Genomic DNA, 20,000 nt, shown 5'->3' on the forward strand with positions numbered 1-20,000 from the left:
AATATTACCAAATTTCTTTTGTTTTACCTTAACATATTACTTTTGTTTTACCTCAAATATTTATACCTAGATCTCGTGGTTATATGTTTTAAGCTTAGGACTCAGATTTCAGAGTTCACGTTTATTAATTGTAAGAAAGGCTTCGCGACTTTCATAAAAACGCGTTTAACTCTACGGTAATCGTTTGCCACATTTCACTTACTTTAATTTCTGTAAGACTGACGTTCAATTATTTCTTTTAGGTTTCTACGATGTTAAACCTCACAGTTATACGGATAAGTATGACCTTTGCATTTTTCATCGTTCATTTTTTTCGAGATACTTTTCCCTGGAAACCTCGAAATCCCAAAGGAAATACAACATCAAGATAAAGCATAATTTTTTTTCAGTGGGTGCACAATTTACCTGGCGAATTCTATTGCCATTAACCTTTTACTATTTCTAGGCATTAAAGTAAATAAATATCTATGTTTATAGGTTTATATAACTTGATTGTATTCGCTGATCATGCAGATTAAAAACTCAAAGCACTGCAATGCAAAATAAAATGATGGCTTCACATTTTTTTCTACATTTGAGAATCTACCGAAATCAGTCCCTACGTTTAATGTATTATTATTATTATTATTATTATTATTATTATTATTATTATTTATCTACTTATTTCTTTTTAGTCTCAGTCATCCTTTTCGACTGGGTGGTTTTTATAGCGTGGGGTTCCGGGTTGCACCCTGCCTCCTTAGGAGTCCATCACTTTTCTCACTATGTGCGCGGTTTCTGGTAGCACGCTCTTCTGCATGAGTCCTGGAGCTACTTCAGCTTCTAGTTTTTCCAGGTTCCTTTCCAGGATTCTTGGGATCGTGCCTAGTGTTCCTATGATTATGGGTACAATTTCTTCTTCTTCTTCTTCTTCTTCTTCTTCTTCTTCTTCTTCTTCTTCTTCTTCTTATTATTATTATTATTATTATTATTATTATTATTATTATTACTTTGAAGGGGCCCCTCTCTAACAACAGCAGTACTGAAAACAACAGTTGAACCGACATTATTCAATATAAGCAGTCTTATTTATTCTTAGTGTATTTTTCTCATCTGCAAGTAAACGACACAATAAATCCCCGAACGGTGTAAAAAAAAAAGACATACTGCCGAGTTTCTTTGATTTCTGTTGCCTGTAACGTTTCGACAAGTACACAGGCAGCCCTCTACAGAACAAATTAAATAACAAGTAATACAGGAAAGCCAGTATAGAGTTTCTACAAAAGAACTGAGAAATGCGCCGCTTACTCACCATTGTTTAATCTCTTTGTCTGTAACTGTAAAAGAAAAAGAAATATGTATTAGAAAATCAGATCTTATGCAAAAATTTATTATATACTGTATATATATGTTTGTATATATATATATATATATATATATATATATATATATATATATATATATATATATATATATATATATAAATATATATATATATATATATATATATATATATATATATATATATATATATATATATATATATATGTATGTATGTATAAATATATATATATGTATATATGTGTATATGTATATATATATATATATATATATATATATATATAAATACACACACACACAATATATATATATATATATATATATACATACTGTATATGTATATATATTTTGTATTTGTCTATAACACTAGCAACTATACACTTTTTCATATAGAAATTCTGCAAAAAGCTATTCTTAATGAAATGCAGTATTTAAATTTTTCGAATTAAGTTTTCCTCAATTTAAATGAGCTAAATTAATTGCTTAATTCAACTAAATTCAAATTTTATTTGAAAAACTACGATCACTTGCATACAGATTCATTGACAAATATGAACACTTTCTTATTTATATTTATAAAAAATCTGAACACTTCATACATCTTTACAAACTTAACATCATCTTACATTCTCATCATAAAATGTGAACCTTCCTTCATATGCACTGAAAATAAAAATAAATGAGAAAATAAAAAAATATATAAGTCATTAACCCAAGACAAACATAAAAAAAAAAACTTGACAGCACTCAAAAAATACTCCAGCCAAGGATTCATTAAGCTTAGTGCTCCGTCTAATTACTTAATTACTTAGTCTAAATTGACTTCGAAGTGACGTCATAGATTAGACTTTTATGCAGCCTGGATCTCCCAAGAGAAGCCTCTTGTTTGTTGTATGAAGGAATTTTTCTCCGTGTCTCAATCTCATTTGGCCTCGCTGGGAGATGACCCCTTTACTTAATTAGTTTGCTGGATTATTATTATTATTATTATTATTATTATTATTATTATTATTATTATTATTATTATTATTATTGGTGATGTTGATGCATTCTCATCATAATCAGGATTAAAATATTATTATTATTATTATTATTATTATTATTATTATTATTATTATTATTATTACTACTACGCTGTACTAAATCTGGAAAAAAATTAGTATAAAAATAAATAATTTTCAAGAAAAGGAGAGGCAAAATGTAACAGAGAACACAGAGGAAGGTAGTAGGGATTTCAGCATGCTAACTGCATGAATCCAAGAGACTCATAAAAGTCGGCTGACTCTCGAGCTCCTAATGTCCATAGACTTTGCGCCACTTAGAACATTTTACTGCCTTCTTGGTCTTCATTGTGACTCACTTTCACTCACACCAGACCCCTCCAATTTGTAGCAAAATTTTCTAGCACTGATTTTTGGAATGATACTGTTGGTTCCACCTTCGGTTCCCCGAAAGGATGGCATGGGAGCTTATACAACTGCTCCCAACATTCACCGGTGGTCACCCATCCACCTCCTGACCAGAACCAGTTTTGCTTGACTAGACTGACTCTCTAATTCATGATCTCCACAATTTTTGTGAGAACAACAAGAATGGCGCTTTCTCTTGGCTCTAGGAAACGGCAATCGGATTCAATAAAGTCTTGATTTTTTAAAAGTGAACTGGATACTGTAAGTTCGGTACCTAGTTTTAAAAGCAATGCGCGCAAATGCACAGAGAGACGAGTCTGCTGAGAAATGAAACGAAAGAGCTTCGTTTAATTGCAACGAACCCTCGCTCGCTTTTACGAGTGCAATTTTATTTATGACGCGGCAACAAAACAAGACCGTTTCGTCCGAACGCTCTAGTTTTATAAGGCAATTAACGGACGGGGCAAATTAGACAGGAACCGGACTTGTTAATTTGGGAGGTACTGCCTCCGTCTGCCTTTACGAGTTTGGGCTTCACGGGGCCCTGAAATGATTATCCCGTAGCCGCACTTCCTAAGCCCTCTTGCTCAGTTCTTAAACTTACACTTCCTCTAACCTTTGCGCCTAAACCTTGACTTTAAATTGATGCGCTCAGGTGGGCCTTGGGTCTCGCTGTAAAACTGCCTTCAGTAGTTATAAGTTATGTTGAAAGTCTTCAGTAATAATAAATTACTTTCACACAACAAGTGTGTTTAATTTACATTTATCCCAGTTCTTTTATTCGGGGTGGATTAAAACCTTCATTTTCCTATATTTTCACTGACTTATAACAACTTATTCTGAACCGAAAGTCATGTACGGTATTATTATTATTATTATTATTATTAAAAATATGAACCTTAATCATATGGAACAGGCCCACCAAAGGGGCCACTGAATTGCAATTGAAGCTTCCAAAGAATATGGTGCCCATTCGAAAGTAGTAACAGAAGGTAAAGGGAAATACAGAAAGAGGAGGTCCGTCATCAGAAAAACTGACAAATCAACAAATTAATACAATTATCTGTTTTTCAGTAGCTCTGTACAACCTCGCCTTGAAAACCACTGCTCTCTTTCTGACCCAAAATATGACCCTTAAATTAGAAAGCTTCAGTGTTCTATGAAATCACATCAGCTTCCGCTTTCCCAAAGAACCCAGACCTCTGGATCTACGGCTTCCGTATCTTTCTCTTCCCACAACCATCCAGACCTAATCTATGTTAGCCTTTATCCCTTTGGGAGGCATGTCTATTGTTGCTGTCGTAGCTGAACCTCTGCTTTCCGTCCTTCCTTCGCGGTTTTCTTTTTTTTTTTTTTTTTTTAAGCCCTTAGGGTCTCCTGAAGAAATAGGTATCCTGTTGCCCATATCCTGTTGGTCTTGCTTTAGAAAGAAACGCAATCCTGAATTCAGGTATCTCGCTCTCCTACCTTGTCCATCTGAGCCTCCTTTACCACAAAACCTCAGACTAATGGATATCCTTTCTCCCCATTACACAGGCTCTCTCTCTCTCTCTCTCTCATCATCCTCTGACTAATCTTCTCCCTGCCTCTGGGTATTACAAACCCAATCTCTTTATAAAACCACCTGAACCCCATTTCCTGGATCCTAAGTCTTCTTCTTGTCCCCTTCCTACCTCACCCCCAACCCATCTCTCTCCCTCCTCCAGTCTCCCTCCCTCCAACACCCCAACCAACAGGACCGGAAATAGCCAATTAGGATCCACCTCATATGAAAGCAACTTGGGTAATAAGCTTGAAGCCTTTATTGCCGGCAAAGGGGATTGAACCGGAGCAAATGGACCAGGTTTATTTTGAGGTGGCGTTCTCTTCCGACGTTTACGGCACCCGGGGGGACCCTAGGGTGCGTTCGCTTTCACGCTCGCCGATTTAATTGAAAGATATACTGCAACTTCAATGTTGCGAGATCTTTTATTTTATTTCTTTCATTTTACTAGTCCTTTTTTCTGTTTGAAGAGTACTGATTGTCATATTTGTTGTTTTAAAATATGAAATGATTACTATTTACTGGGTGTATATAAGTAACACGTCACTGCGCTATAAATAACAGACATAAATTAAGTCTTCATACATGCTGAGATAAATTCAAAGCAATTGATAGCTTTAGAAAGCAATTACAGAAATTATTTATCTATTTTTTGGTACAGATAAATAATATTACAAAATAATAAGTGTCCTTTGGCGTGTTTCTTGATGGGGAAAAGATCAAAGGGCATATATGAACTGGCAAGTATTTCCATCCCTCCCAAAATTTTTATTTTGTTACCCCATGTCCTAATTTCCACATTCCTCCTGTCACTCAATCTGCACTCCCCACTTAATTTTGCTTCCTAAAACTCTTATTTTTTGTACCGAATTCCTAAAATCCTAAAATGTCCATTGCCTCCCTTCGTTGTGGCATAGAATCTGAACCCCGAATTATTCAACACGAATCACCTGCCCCTCAATAACTATCCTATTCTGCCCTTCGTAATCTCCAATCTCTTCTCTATATCATTTTAAATCTAAATCCGCCTTCATTCCCAGACCTTTCGAGATCCTGTCTCACCCTCACAACCGCTTCTATCTCCTAAGCTCCTGGCCCTCACCCTAATTTTCTCACTGGCCCAAGGCATTACAGACACCTGATCTTAAAGCCCCTTTTCAGTATCTAAAACCGAAACGCTCATTCTCATCCCTTATATCCTAGTAATCGTCCTTTCTCAACCCTTCTCGCCCCTCCAGCTCTTTCAGTCTCTCTTCCTCCCTCCTCTTCCTATTCTCCCTCCTCCTCCTCCACCTCCTCTCCCTCCTGCTCCTCGTCTCCCTCCTCCTCCTCGTCTTCTGCCTCCTGCTCCTCGTCTCCCAACTGCTTCTCATCTCCCTCCTGCTCCTCGTCTCCCCCCCTGCTCCCCGTCTACCCCCCGCTCCTCTTCTCCCCCCTCCTCCTCTTCTCCCTCCTGCTCCTCTTCTCCCTCCTGCTCCTCCTCTCCCTCCTGCTCCTCTTCTCCCTCCTGCTCCTCGTCTCCCTCCTGCTCCTCTTCTCCCTCCTCCTCCTCTTCTCCCTCCTCCTCATCGTCTCCCTCCTCCTCCTCCTCCTCTTCTCCCTCCTCCTCCTCGTCTCCCTCCTCCTCCTCCTCCTCTTCTCCCTCCTCCTCCTCCTCCTCCTGACGACCATCACGACCGGAAACAGCCAATTAAGATTGCCGTTGCATTAAAGCAGCTCTGATAATAAGCTTGAAGCCTTTATTGCAGGAGGCAAGGGTTTCAAACCGGAGCAAATGGACGGGTTTTTATTTTGAGGTGGCGTTCTTTTCCGACGTTTACTGCACCCGGGAGGGCCCCCAGGGTGCGTTCGCTTTCACACTTTCTGATTTGACTGAAAGATTTATTGCGGCTCCAATATTCTGGCTTAAATATTTATTTTATTTTATTTTAGGCAGTTTTACTACATTTACGTATATAATATATATATATATATATATATATATATATATATATATATATATATATATATATATATAAACTATTATATATATTATATACATAATGTATGATAAATATATAAATACTTCATATATATATATATATATATATATATATATATATATATATATATATATATATATATATATATATATATATATATATATATATGGAGTATGATAATTTTTGCTGTAGATACACAACAAAATGTTTGAATGGTGTGCTCGATTTTAAATAAACAAAATTATGAAATAGTTCATTTGAGTGAGATCTGGTTTCCATTTGACCTTTCTGGAAAAAATAAGTAATATTTAACACGAACAATACTTTTTAAATATTTTTACTTCGTTTTTGTTGGCACTATCAACTGGAGGAGTATTTTTCTATATATTTCTGTTTCCTCTGGCTGATTTTCCTTATAAATTAAACTTTAAAGTTTACAGAGATTCATACTGTACACGAGCTAAGCTACAAATCATAATATTTTGCTCTGTTTATTCTTTATCGTTGCGGTGTTTTTATATGGAAGAAAGTTTTGCGAATTCTCTCTCTCTCTCTCTCTCCCTGTTTCTTCCACTATTCCCTTCGTTAATAGTTTCATATTTTGTTTACTTTTAAAATCTGGGTTCTTCTCTCTCTCTCCATTCAAACCCCGCAGCCGCGTGTTTGTCTACAGTGGAGTGGTTGATGCAACTCTCGGCTCCGGAGTAGCTTAGCGCGTGACAAGAAGCCGCGCCCGGGGATTCGCCGCTAATGGCCAGTGGCTGCTCTAAGCCCCGAAACTGCAGTGAGGTCACGCCAGTGGCAGAGGGCAGGGAGGGGAAGGGAGATGGGAGGGGAGGGAAGGGATGATAAATTGGGAGGGGAAGAGAGATGGGAGAGGGGAGGGGAGGGGGAGGAGGGATGGAAAATAGGAGGGGGAAACTGGGAGGGGGTGGGGAAAGGAAGGGGAGGAGGAAGGATGGGAGGGAGGGGGAGGAAGAGGAAGGATGGGAGGAGGGGAGGGAAGAGAAAGGGGAGGAGGGAGGGGAGGGAAGAGAAAGGGGAGGAGGGAGGAAAGGGGAGGGAGATTGATGGGGAGGAGGGAAGAGAAAGGGGAAGAGGGAGGGGAAGGGAGATTGAGAGAAGGGGGAGGAGGAGGGGGAAGGAGGAGAGGGATGAGGGAGTGGGAACTGGGAGGGGAGGGGAAGGAGGAAGGATGGGGAGGGGGGGGAAGGGGAGGGAGGAGGGAGGGGAAAGAGGAGAGGGGATGAGGGAGTGGGAACTGGGAGGGGAGGGGAAGCGAGGAAGGATGGGGAAGGGGAGGAGGGAGGGGGGAGGAGGAGGGGGGGAGGGAGGGGGGAAGGAGGAGAGGGGATGAGGGAGGGGGAAGGAGGAGAGGGGAGGAGGGAGTGGGAACTGTGAGGGGGAGGGGAAGTGAGGAGGGATGGGGAGGGGGAAGGGGAGGACCGGGTCTTTCTTCCCCCCCCCTACTCACCACCAACCCTTCCCTCCCCCCTCCACCCTGGCTAAGCAAATGAAGGTTGGTTAAACATTTTGGCAAAGGATCAGGGCTGAAGGATGTAAAGGAAGATTTACAAATGAGTTTAAACTTGTGACATACAATTAGTTTTGGACGTTGAAACTGAGGTTATAAATACGACGGTAAATGACTGAAGATGAAGGTTGAAAATGAGGACAATAAATACCTATTATTATTATTATTATTATTATTATTATTATTATTATTATTATTATTATTATTATTATTATTATTATTATTATTATTATTATTATTATTATTATCAAAAAGTATTCACAGTAGCACGAGTCTTGATATGGAGAAACAAATCCACAAGTCATGTATTTGTATCCGTATATAACAGTGGATTTGTTTCTCCACTATTATTATTATTATTCATAAGATAAACCCTATTCGTATGGAACAGGACTACAGGGGCAACTGGCTTGAAATTCACGCCTCCAAAGAAGTTACAGAAGATAACACGAAATACATGAGGAGATCCGTTTAAGGAAAAAAAAGATAAACTAATAAATAAAGAAATCGATAAAAATATAAATATATCAGTAAAATAAAAGCTGCACTGACAATAAATTAACATTATGGTCGACGGTTGAAAATTAGTACACATTAAAAATCATGGTAAAAGAATGAAGGTTAACTATCAACACGAGTAATACAATTAGGATAGAAATTATATCCAATAATAATTGAGTTAATGGTTGAAAATGGGCTTAAAATTATGATTCAAATTCTCGCAAAAATTTAGGTTAAAATATTGTTAAAATTTCAATAACACGAGGGTCAGAAAACTAGAATACTAGAAAATTATTTAAAATACGACTGACAGAAATTAATATAGAAACTAGAACGCTAGATATTTCTTTAAAATAATACGAATTTCAGAAATTGATATAGGAAAAAATGAGAGCTGAAATATGATGTAAAACGTAAATGCTTCGAAGTTACGAAAATTAGAAAAAAAGGCTTAATTACGTTCCCACATTTTTATGCGTTTGTTGTGTTAACTTTATTTATTTGTTGTTCCCTCTTGCTTTTTTGTTTTATCAAAGTGTGCTTCGTGTTGATAAAGTACACATGGTAAAGTTAGTGGTACTTGATTCATAAGAATATCCCCTCTTTTTCTTCTCCAAAATAATAATAATAATAATAATAATAATAATAATAATAATAATAATAATAATAATAATAATAATAATAATGACGGAATTTTTCTAATGTGAGGACAATAATAAAAACTAAGAAAGTGAAAAAATAGAATAAAAAGCAGTTGAGAGATAAGATGGGAGAGAGAGACCTTACAGACCTTACAGAGAATTGCTAATGCATCTTCCAGTATATTTTGCATCTTCCAATCTTGGACGGTCTGGGATGCATCTTGAATATTTGTCGAGCTTATTCTTAAACACATCTACGCTCACTCCTGATATGTTCCTTAGATGAGCTGGTAGCGCACTGAATAGACGCTGCATGATCGATGCTGGTGCGTGGTGGATTAATGTACTGTGTGCTTTCCTTAGTTTTCCTGGTATAGGTTTGGGCACTATTAATCTACTTCTGCTTGCTCTTTCTGATATTTTTAGCTCCATGATGTTTTCGGTAATTTCTTCTATCTGTTTCCATGCCTGGATTATCATGTAGCGTTCTCTTCTCCTTTCAAGACTATATAAATTTAAGAATTGTAGTCTTTCCCAGTAGTCAAGGTCCTTAACTACTTCTATTCTAGCTGTAAAGGACCTTTGTACACTCTCCATTTGTGCAATATCCTTTTGGTAGTGTGGGTACCATATTATATTGCACTGTTCAAGTGGACTACGTACGTACGTTTTATAAAGCATAATCATGTGTTCGGCTTTTCTTGTTTTGAAGTGCCGGAACAACATTCCCATTTTTGCTTTGCATTTTGCTAAAAGTATTGCTATTTGATCACTGCATATCATATTCCAATTCAGTATCACACCAAGGTCTTTAACTGCTTCCTTATTTGGGACTGTCTCGTTATTAGGTCCTTTATATGCATATAGCATTCCTTCTTTATCACAATAGTTTATTGATTCAAATAAGAGAGAGAGAGAGAGAGAGAGAGAGAGAGAGAGAGAGAGAGAGAGAGAGAGAGAGAGAGAGAGAGAGAGAGAGAGAGAGCAAAAAGCTTTTAACAAAATATATTATTAAAGAGAGAGACTAATCTATATATATATATATAATATATATATATATATATATATATATATATATATATATATATATATATATATAGAGAGAGAGAGAGAGAGAGAGAGAGAGAGAGAGAGAGAGAGAGAGAGAGAGAGAGAGAGAGAATCAGCTATACAGACATCGATATAGACAGAAGCGGAGACTCTTTTAGCATTCGTTCGCCTTTAGTCAATGTAGCGCGTGAAAAACATTCTTAGGCGCTCTAGACTTGTTCCCCCCCCCTTTCCGGATGGAGAAAAATCGTCAAAAAATATTGAAAGAGAGATAGGGAGAGACAGAAAGATAAGCCGAGTATAAAAATGGTAAGAGAGAAAGGGAGGGGTGAGTGATAGCGAGAGATAAGCCGAGAGAATGAAAATAATTCCCTTTTCGTTTCTGCGCAAAACATACAGCCGAGAATTTTCTAATGAAATGTGTCGTGAATCCCATGTTTTTTTCCTCTTGTTTTTTTACGTTGAGTCTTTTCCTATACGTTTTATTATTTCTTTGCCTTCTTTTGCATATATGTTGCTCCTCTCTCTCTCTCTCTCTCTCTGTTTCTTCCATTCTATCCCCTTCGTTAAGTTTCATATTTTATTTACTTTTAAATCTGCGTTTCCTCTCTCCCTCTCTCTCTCTCCCTGTTTCATCCACTCTATTCCCTTCGTTAATAGTTTCATATTCCGCTTATTTTTGCCTTCTTTTGCATATATGTTGCTCCACTCTCTCCCTCATATATGTTGCTCCACTCTCTCTCTCTCTCAATGATAGCCACACATCCTTATCAGTTGTCATGTTGTACCAATGACACCCAAAATAACAGCTGATAAGACTCATTTGTTTTGTCATTTACTATTTTTCTTTTGCATTTTTCTTCTTTCAATCAGACTCAAGTCTGACATCATGGGGACTGTAAGACATCGTTCGTTTTTCATTTTATTTGGGATGAAAAATGACTATGTATATGTATGTGTGTGTATGTATACATATACTGTATATATATATATATATATATATATATATATATATATATATATATATATATATATATATATATATACTGTATATATATAGTATTTTTATCTTTACATAATATTCACGTGTTACTCATTTGAAAGGTTAAGCATTTATTTTTCAGTTCATTTTTTAGTACTGCATTCTGTTTTTGTAATAATAATAATAATAATAATAATAATAATAATAATAATATAAAATGAAACAGCAGCAGCAGTAATAATAGCATTAAGAATAACAGTACTACTTTTCACTTGATTCCCCTGTTAGTTCAACGACCTCCAGATTATATTCATCCCCCAGACCGAATCACACAGCGGACTGACATAGCGTGCCTGGTCATTCCTTCGTTAAGAAAATTACACCGCCCCCTCAAATCAAAGCTTTGTTGTGACCGGGGAACCATTCGGTGCCATTATTTCATTTCCTTTATTACACCTGTGACAGGACATCATTCAAAGCTTTGTTGTGACAGGAAATTAATTTTTTACTGTTCTGTTTTCGATGCGACAGGATGTCCTGAAGATTAAGGAAGGTGGGAGGAGGGAGAGGAGAGGGTCATTATATTGTCTGTGGTCATTTCGTGGTCATCAAGGTACCTGGTGACATTTACACTAATCAGGTGTTTCCGGTTTACCTGTTTTTGCGGGGTATGGTCCTTATAACTCTCCCGGTTTCTATACATGGCCAACCGCCTCAGAGCAGACTTTCTCATTCTCATTCGGATTGTAGGTGCTCATTGTAAATCACTGCCGCTTCGTTACTCCCTAAGGTCTGTTGCATGTTCCTTAGCAGTAATTTATTATTGTGATTCTTTATTAATATTAACACTTCTTGAAGAGTTTAGAGGTATGGTAATTTCAATATCTATGGGGTATTTTGAAGAATAAAAAAATCATGAGTGCAGTTAGACAACACACATATATATGATACATATAATGTTTATATTTATATATTTACATATATATATATATATATATATATATATATATATATATATATTTGTTTATATATAATTATATATACAGTCTATATACGTATATACATATATATAATATATATATATATATATATATATATATATATATATATATATATATATATATATATATATACAATGCCAGTAAAATGTGATATAAAGTATAAATCAAGTATATCTTCCAGAGTAAAGTGAAAGTACTGACTACAAGATCCTTCCCCTTTACTGTAAGGTATACTAAAAAAAAAGAGCTGCATACAGAAAAGATAAACAAAAAAAGACAAAAAAACAAAACAAAAACAAAAGCACTTATAAAATCATATAAGTTATATGAATCAGTTATTTTTTATACAAATATTTATTTATAAATGGGCTGTAGATTGTAAAATATTACATCTCGTTCTTGAATTACTAAGGACCAATCATTGGCAAGGATTTGTGACATTTGTGACCGAAAAAAGAACTAACACATTGACCAGTTCTGTGCCTTAATGTTGAATTATTTTGACATTCAATTCCTTACTCGTCAGACCCTGATCAAATGAAGCTAGGTTAATAATACATGGGATTTTGTAAACCACATTCCTACTCTGTTGAATTAGAATATAGAATTTGGGCCAGAGGCTAAGCGCTGGAACCTATGAGGTCATTCAGCGCTGAAAGGGAGGGAAGCCTCGCAGCTCACTGTGAAAGTTGTTAGAGAGGGTGGAAAGCCATACGGAAGAAAGAGAATATGAAGGAAGGCACGGAAAAAGGAATGGAAGGGGTCGCAGCTAGGGGCCGAAGGGACGCTGCAAAAAACCTTAAGTATTGCCTACGGTGCACCTTGTGAGGTGCTTTGACGGCACTAATCCCCTACGGGGTACTCTGTCGAAGACTATGACCCTCTTGTGCGGAATGGGATACAAGGCTTATGCACCGGTAATTCTTTGATTACTCTTTATTTCGTATGTAGCTTGCCTGCAAATGTCCTTGGGTATAGGTACGAGATCATGCACTCCGTAGTTTTGTTTTCCTCGTAGCCATACATACATACATACATACATACATACATACATACATACATACATACATACATACATATTGTACTTACAAACATGCATACACACATACATACTGTACATACAAACATACATACATACAAATGTAAATACATATGTATATATCAACTTTTCAGTCGACTTGAATTTTGACTTATTTGAAGAATTATTGTATTCTGGTTCATGTACTTCAAAACAATGCAGCTTCCATGAATTAATACGTAAAAATATATATGCACAGAAAGTTATAAATAAACACAGGCTGAACAAATATGCATAAAAACTTGAATTAAAAATACAAAATGAAAGAGAAGAAGAGAAAGAACCGCTAAATACACACCACCAAATGAACTATCCTAAGAAAGGGTTATCACAGACGCATGGAAGCGCCTTGCAAACAAAATGCAACAGAAAACGGGGATTAATTTCCCCGGAGGGCAAACTGTTTTATTAGGGGAAGCTTAATTGAATTTTCTCTCTTTCCTTGTTCTCTTAAATGTTCTTCTATTGTTTGGCTCGCTCGCCAGCTCGTTTTCCTAGCCCTCTCATTGCTAATCACCCGTCCAAGTACTGGCCACACTCATCAGATTTTTACTATAACATCAGTATGTTACTGATTCCGTTTTACTTAGCTTGCTGTTCTTTCCATCTACTGCTGCGGAACTCTCCCGCTCCTCCTGTATTCCTTAGTCCCTTTAAGGGTTTCTATATACAGTGGAATTCTGGAATTCTCCCTCTTCTTTTGCTTTCTCTAATTTACGATCCAGTGACAGTTCTTTGCCTCCTCAACCAGGCTTTGAAATCTCCACTTTTTCTTTTTATCATTATGATTTATAGTCTTCTAAGTCCAGAGCTAAGCTTCGGAATTCACTTCCTCCATACGTTTTCTCATTTGCCCATCTAATAAATTTGAGAGGTGTTTTAGCTTTCTTTCCCTTTGGGGCCACCCCCACTTTTTTTTGTTCTTTCCCTTTTAAGCATAGAAGAGAGAGAGAGAGAGAGAGAGAGAGAGAGAGAGAGAGAGAGAGAGAGAGAGAGAGAGAGAGAGAGAATGAAAGTTCGAGAAAATAAAAAGATAAAATGTTGATATAAGATAAAAATCACGTTTAGGTGAAAAACGAGAGAGAGAGAGAGAGAGAGAGAGAGAGAGAGAGAGAGAGAGAGAGAGAGAGAGAGAGAGAGAGAGAATGAAAATTCGAGGAAATACAAATATAAAATGTTGGACATAAAATAAAAATTACCTTTAAGTGAAAAACCAAAGAGAGAGAGAGAGAGAGAGAGAGAGAGAGAGAGAGAGAGAGAGAGAGAGAGAGAGAGAAAATGAAAATTGAGGAAATACAAATATAAAATGTTGGACATAAAATAAAAATTACCTTTAAGTGAAAAACCAAAGAGAGAGAGAGAGAGAGAGAGAGAGAGAGAGAGAGAGAGAGAGAGAGAGAGAGAGAGAGAGATAATGAAAATTCGAGAAAATAAAAAGATAAAATGTTGATTTAAAATAAAAACCACTTTTAGGTAAAACACCAGAGAGAGAGAGAGAGAGAGAGAGAGAGAGAGAGAGAGAGAGAGAGAGAGCTGAATACTCGCCCTATTACCGCTATTATTCTAATCGCGTCGCCCAGAAAGAAATCCGATTAGCGCAGCGAAGGGAGAGAGTACAGTCTACGGATCTCGCCCGCCACATTTCAGAGCTGAGATTTTGGGGCATGGGGAATGGCCCACAGGCTTCCAGGGAAGGGAGGGGGAGGGTTGATTTCTATAGGCATAGGTTAATAGGACCTCCCATCACCCATTTTAGGGGAGAGGGGGGTCATATATCCCATTCCAGAATGAATTAAGACGCATTTACAACATTCCGTTCCTAAGATTATATTCATTCCTAAGTTATGTCTATTATTAGAGGGATAATTCTATTTCTGTTTTAGACGGTAATGGCGACTGATGTCGACGATAATGAGACGGTGGTCTACCTTTAATATTCCAGGTAAATGTAGACAGATTTGACTGTCTAAATCGAAGTAACGGAGTTTACAAAGAGTTTTAGACAATGACGGTGAAGTCTAAATTGCAGTGAGGATACCGCATAGCATTTTAGACAGTGACCATTAGAATCTATCTATAGTAAGTAAGTTTTATAAATTTGAAGGACATGGTGGACAGTGATCACTGTTATCTGTCAATTACATGGTGGATAGTGACCACTGAAATCTGTTAATTACATGTTGGATAGTGATCAGTTATCTGTTAATATTACGACAAGGATATTTTCAGGATTTTCGACAGTAATTCTGTCAAAACACCTTAGACAGTAATTACTGACATAGGTCCATCCTGAAGCAAATATTTATTCGAGGATTTCAGACAGTGACATTTCATAAATATGACTGATAGTGATTAAGACTATCTGGCTATGTCACAGGGAGGGAATTTTAAATCACTTTAGACAGTAATGGTTGGAGTTTGTCTAGAAGTCTGCTGTCTTAAAAAATATTTTAAATAAAGCACACTCATCGTACTAATTTCCAAAGAATCTAAGTCCTTTAAAATATATTTTTTAATAATTTGTTTTACATGTACATCTCTCTCTCTCTCTCTCTCTCTCTCTCTCTCTCTCTCTCTCTCTCTCTCTCTCTCTCTCTCCATAATTATTCTTTGATCAAACCATAAATCTTTTATGTTTTTTATATTTGTTTTAAATCTCTCTCTCTCTCTCTCTCTCTCTCTCTCTCTCTCTCTCTCTCTCTCTCTCCTTTTATCAATCCATAAATCTTTGATGTTTCAGTCACACCATTAATTGACCATGTTCACTTAATTCTTCATACATCATTCTTCCCCCTATTTAATCTGGTTATTCCCTTATTTGCTCCTTCATAATTCCTTTCTTTTTTCTTCCCTACGTTTTTCCGTATTTATTTCACGTTTTCGGCAAATATGTTTCAGATACGTCCAAGTTCATTTAGCATATTCAGTGTTCTCGGATATTCTACGTTATTTCGTTTATCTTTCTATTAATTTCTACCTTTATCATTTGTGTATGATGAAACTATAAATATTTTACATTATAAATATATATATATGTATACAGTATATATATATAATAAACTAATTTCCCTATATGCATTTATCTATTCACTTTATATATATATATATATATATATATATATATATATATATATATATATATATATATATATATATATATATATATATATATATACTGTATATATATATATATATATATATATATATATATATATCTATATATGTTATATATAAATCACTTAATTTTATATAATTAGTTTTAATAACACAGTATTAATGAACGCATTTATCCCATATTATTTTATAATGCATCAAATTTCTACGTATAATTAAAATAATTAATATATATATATTTTTAACGTAATTACTTCCCACGACAACCATAATTCTAATACTCGGTTCCATCAACGCCTTCGGGCGCCCACTCCTAAATCAGACGTCCCAAATCCGCCTTTATTCCTCCCCTAATTAAGGTCGAAAACGCCTTGTCGGGAGGGAAGATAATAGAGGAGACGGTAGGTCACAAGAATAGAGATGAAATATATAAAGAACGCGAATCGATTTCTCCCTTCCCCTGATGACGTCATCCTTGTGACGTTATCCTCCATAGCCGTCTGGGGCGAGGTGCCAAATGGCCTTTTTTTTTTTTTTTTAAGATTTTGTGTTGAATGAATTTTGGACTGACATTAGATTGTATACATAAGCTTAATGATGCGTATGAATGTATACATAACGAATCTGTAATATTTGCGTTGGTTTTACTGTACATCCATTTTTTATAGTGATTAACGCCCACAAATGATGGGTTTTCGTTATTGGCGATATAAAAGGTGATAAAGCAACTTCATTAACGGAGGAAATTTTATGTTGTGAATAAAACTATAAAGAAGGTGAGGATCTTCTCTGATGTAAAGTTGCAAAGTAAAGCTTTTAAAACTAAGCTTTTAAAACTAACCTTTTAAAACTAATCTTTCAAAACTAAGCCTTTAAAACTAACCTTTTAAAACTAATCTTTCGAAACTAAGCTTTTAAAACTAATCTTTCAAAACTAAGCCTTTAAAACGAAGCTTTCAAAAGTTAAGCTTTTAAAATTAAGCTTTCAAAACTAAGCTTTTAAAATTAAGCTTTCAAAACTACGCTTTTAAAATTAAACTTTCAAAACTAAGCTTTTAAAACTAATCTTTCAAAACTAAGCCTTTAAAATTAAGCTTTCAAAACGTAAGCTTTTAAAATTAAGCTTTCAAAACTAAGCTTTTAAAACTATTAGGCAACACCAATTTCGTTTGCAAGATCCCGTCGCCGGACCGCCTGCGATCTGTGAGCTACGTAAAATCATCTAGAGAAGTCCTATAAATTACCGACGATTACCTCAAGATACTCTTTGAATTACATAGAATTATCTCAAGAATCATCTAAAATCACCTCGGTAGTCTTTGAATTACCTACAATTGTCAAGAATCATCTACAATTACCTCGAGAGTCATTGAATTGCCTAAAATTAGCTCAAGAATCATCTAAAATTACCTCGGGAGTCTTCGAATTACTTAAAATTATTTCAAGAATCATCTAAAATTGCCTCGGGAGTCTTTGAATTACATAGAATCATCTCAAGAATCATCTAAATTACCTCGAGAGTTGTTGAATTACCTAAAATTAGCTCAAGAATCATCTAAAATCACCTCGGTAGTCTTTGAATTACCTAAAATTATCTCAAGAATCATCTAAAATACCTAGGGAGTCTTTGAATTACCTAAAATTATCTCAAGAATCATCTAAAATTACCTCGAGAGCCTTTGAATTACCTCAAATTAGCTCAAGAATCATCTAAAATTACCTCGGGAGTCTTTGAATTACCTAAAATTATCTCAAGAATCATCTAAAATTGCCTCATGTCTTTGAATTACCTAAAAAAATTAAAAAAAAATTCTCTGAATGACATAAATTTCTCCCAAGATATTTTTTGAATCGCCCAAAATTATCACAAAATATTCTTTGAATTACCTAAAATTATCTCGAGATATTCTTTGATTTACCTAAAATTGTCTGGAGATATTCTTAGATTTACCAAAAATTATCTCGAGATATTCTTAGATTTACCTAAAATTTTCTCGAGATATTCTTAGATTTACCTAAAATTATCTCGAGATATTCTTAGATTTACCTAAAATTATCTGGAGATGTTCATGGATTTACCTAAAATTATCTCGAGATGTTCTTAGACTTACCTAAAATTATCTCGAGATATTCTTAGATTTATCTAAAATTATCTGGAGATATTCTTAGATTTACCTAAAATTATCTCGAGATATTCTTAAATTTACCTAAAATTATCTCGAGATGTTCTTGGATTTACCTAAAATTATCTCGAGATATTCTTTAATTTACCTAAAAATATATCGAGATTTTCTTAGATTTACTTAAAATTATCTCGAGATATTCTTAAATTTACCTAAAATTATCTCGAAATGTTCTTAGTTTTACCTAAAATTATCTCGAAATATTCTTTGATTTACCTAAAATTATCTCGAGATATTCTTTGATTTACCTAAAATTATCTCGAGATATTCTTTGATTCACCTAAAATTATCTATAGAAATTCTTTGTTTTACATAGAAATTTATCAGAAAATTCTATGAATTACCTAAACTTATCTCAGCATATTTTATGAATGATCTAAAGTGATCTCATGAAATTCTTTTAAAATACCTAAAATCATATCAAGAGATGCTTTAAAGTACCTAAAATTTAAAAAATTCTGAAACACCTAAAATCAACCCTAGAAATTCCTTGAACTGCCTATGACACAAAATATGAAATCAAAAATTCTAATATTCACCCTCAAAATAAAGCAAGTCTATCAAAATCTATCAAAATGGATCCAGATGAGTGGCTTCAATTCCTTCATTTGGTTTTAGCCTTTTGATAATTATGCTGTGATATCACTGACAGTTAAATAACCTCTTTCATTAGGAGAGCTATCCTCTCTCAATTGTCTACGATATCGACAAAATATGATCTTTACTCACAAAAGGTCTAAATGATTCCAGGAAGTCTTTCAAGATTAAATGATTAATTATCGATTCGTAATGAAAATTCTAACGCTGTTTGGCAACTGTTTCGTGACGTCATGGACGATTCTAGACCTATACGTCATCTGAATTGGGAAAATTTTTGACAAAATCTAAAAGCATTTACTGTTAAAGCTTCAGTTGTGACCGAATATCATTTAAAATGAATATACTTTCCTGATTCTTTGTGTTCAAGACTAAGCAATTTCTCAACTTCTTCCGGCGTCTGAAAACTATCCAATAATGGTGCAGTTTCCACAGGCCACCTACTAACTTAAGTAAAATATCATCAAAATACTGAATATGCCAATGAACCATTTCTGTCTCATTTGAAATCACCAAACTAAAATTTCCCAGACCACCTACGCACTTTAAGTAACCTAAAATACATCCAAAAACATCTAAATTCTGAACAAACATCACTCCCGTTACATCAAATATCAACGGTCATTTCATTCTGCCGCCTTCTGGCAACAATCCCATGACACGGCCGCCTGTCGTCTCAACGCATGTCTGCAAAGTCGAGCTGGGTTCCGGACCTGAATTATTCACGATTGAATTCCAATATTGGCGGAACTCGAACCTGTCTGGGAGGGGGAGGGGTGTTCGTCAGTGAGCAAAACCCAGCTTAAGGGTTTATTCGTCATTGTGGTCATTGTTCTGTTCATTATCATTGTAATGATCATACGAAAAGAATTTTAAGGGGAGTTATGATACGGTACTGGAAGCGCAACAGAAAGTTGCCAATTAATCCTATTAATTTTTGTAATACACCTATTTCTCCCTGGGAGGGGTGGGGTTCGCCTTTAGTGTTGGAAGGTCATGGGGGGGGAGGCCTTGTAATGACAGGGCCTTCCGCTAGATCCGTGACCTTTTTTTGACCCAGCTGAC

The 20,000-nt window shown here is 35.5% G+C and overlaps 1 protein-coding gene across 2 annotated transcripts in view; it reads right to left on the reverse strand.

Moving 5' to 3' along the window:
• The window catches only part of LOC136834816 (frequenin-1), a 391,333-nt gene that overhangs the window by 56,930 nt on the left and 314,403 nt on the right, over positions 1-20,000 (reverse strand). For both annotated transcript variants that reach the window (XM_067097561.1, XM_067097559.1), the window contains exon 2: positions 1,292-1,316. In XM_067097561.1, coding sequence (XP_066953662.1) covers positions 1,292-1,316 — 25 coding nt within the window. The remainder of the gene's footprint in view (positions 1-1,291; positions 1,317-20,000) is intronic.

This window comes from Macrobrachium rosenbergii, chromosome 54, assembly GCF_040412425.1.
Source record: "Macrobrachium rosenbergii isolate ZJJX-2024 chromosome 54, ASM4041242v1, whole genome shotgun sequence".
NCBI classification, from domain to species: domain Eukaryota; kingdom Metazoa; phylum Arthropoda; class Malacostraca; order Decapoda; family Palaemonidae; genus Macrobrachium; species Macrobrachium rosenbergii.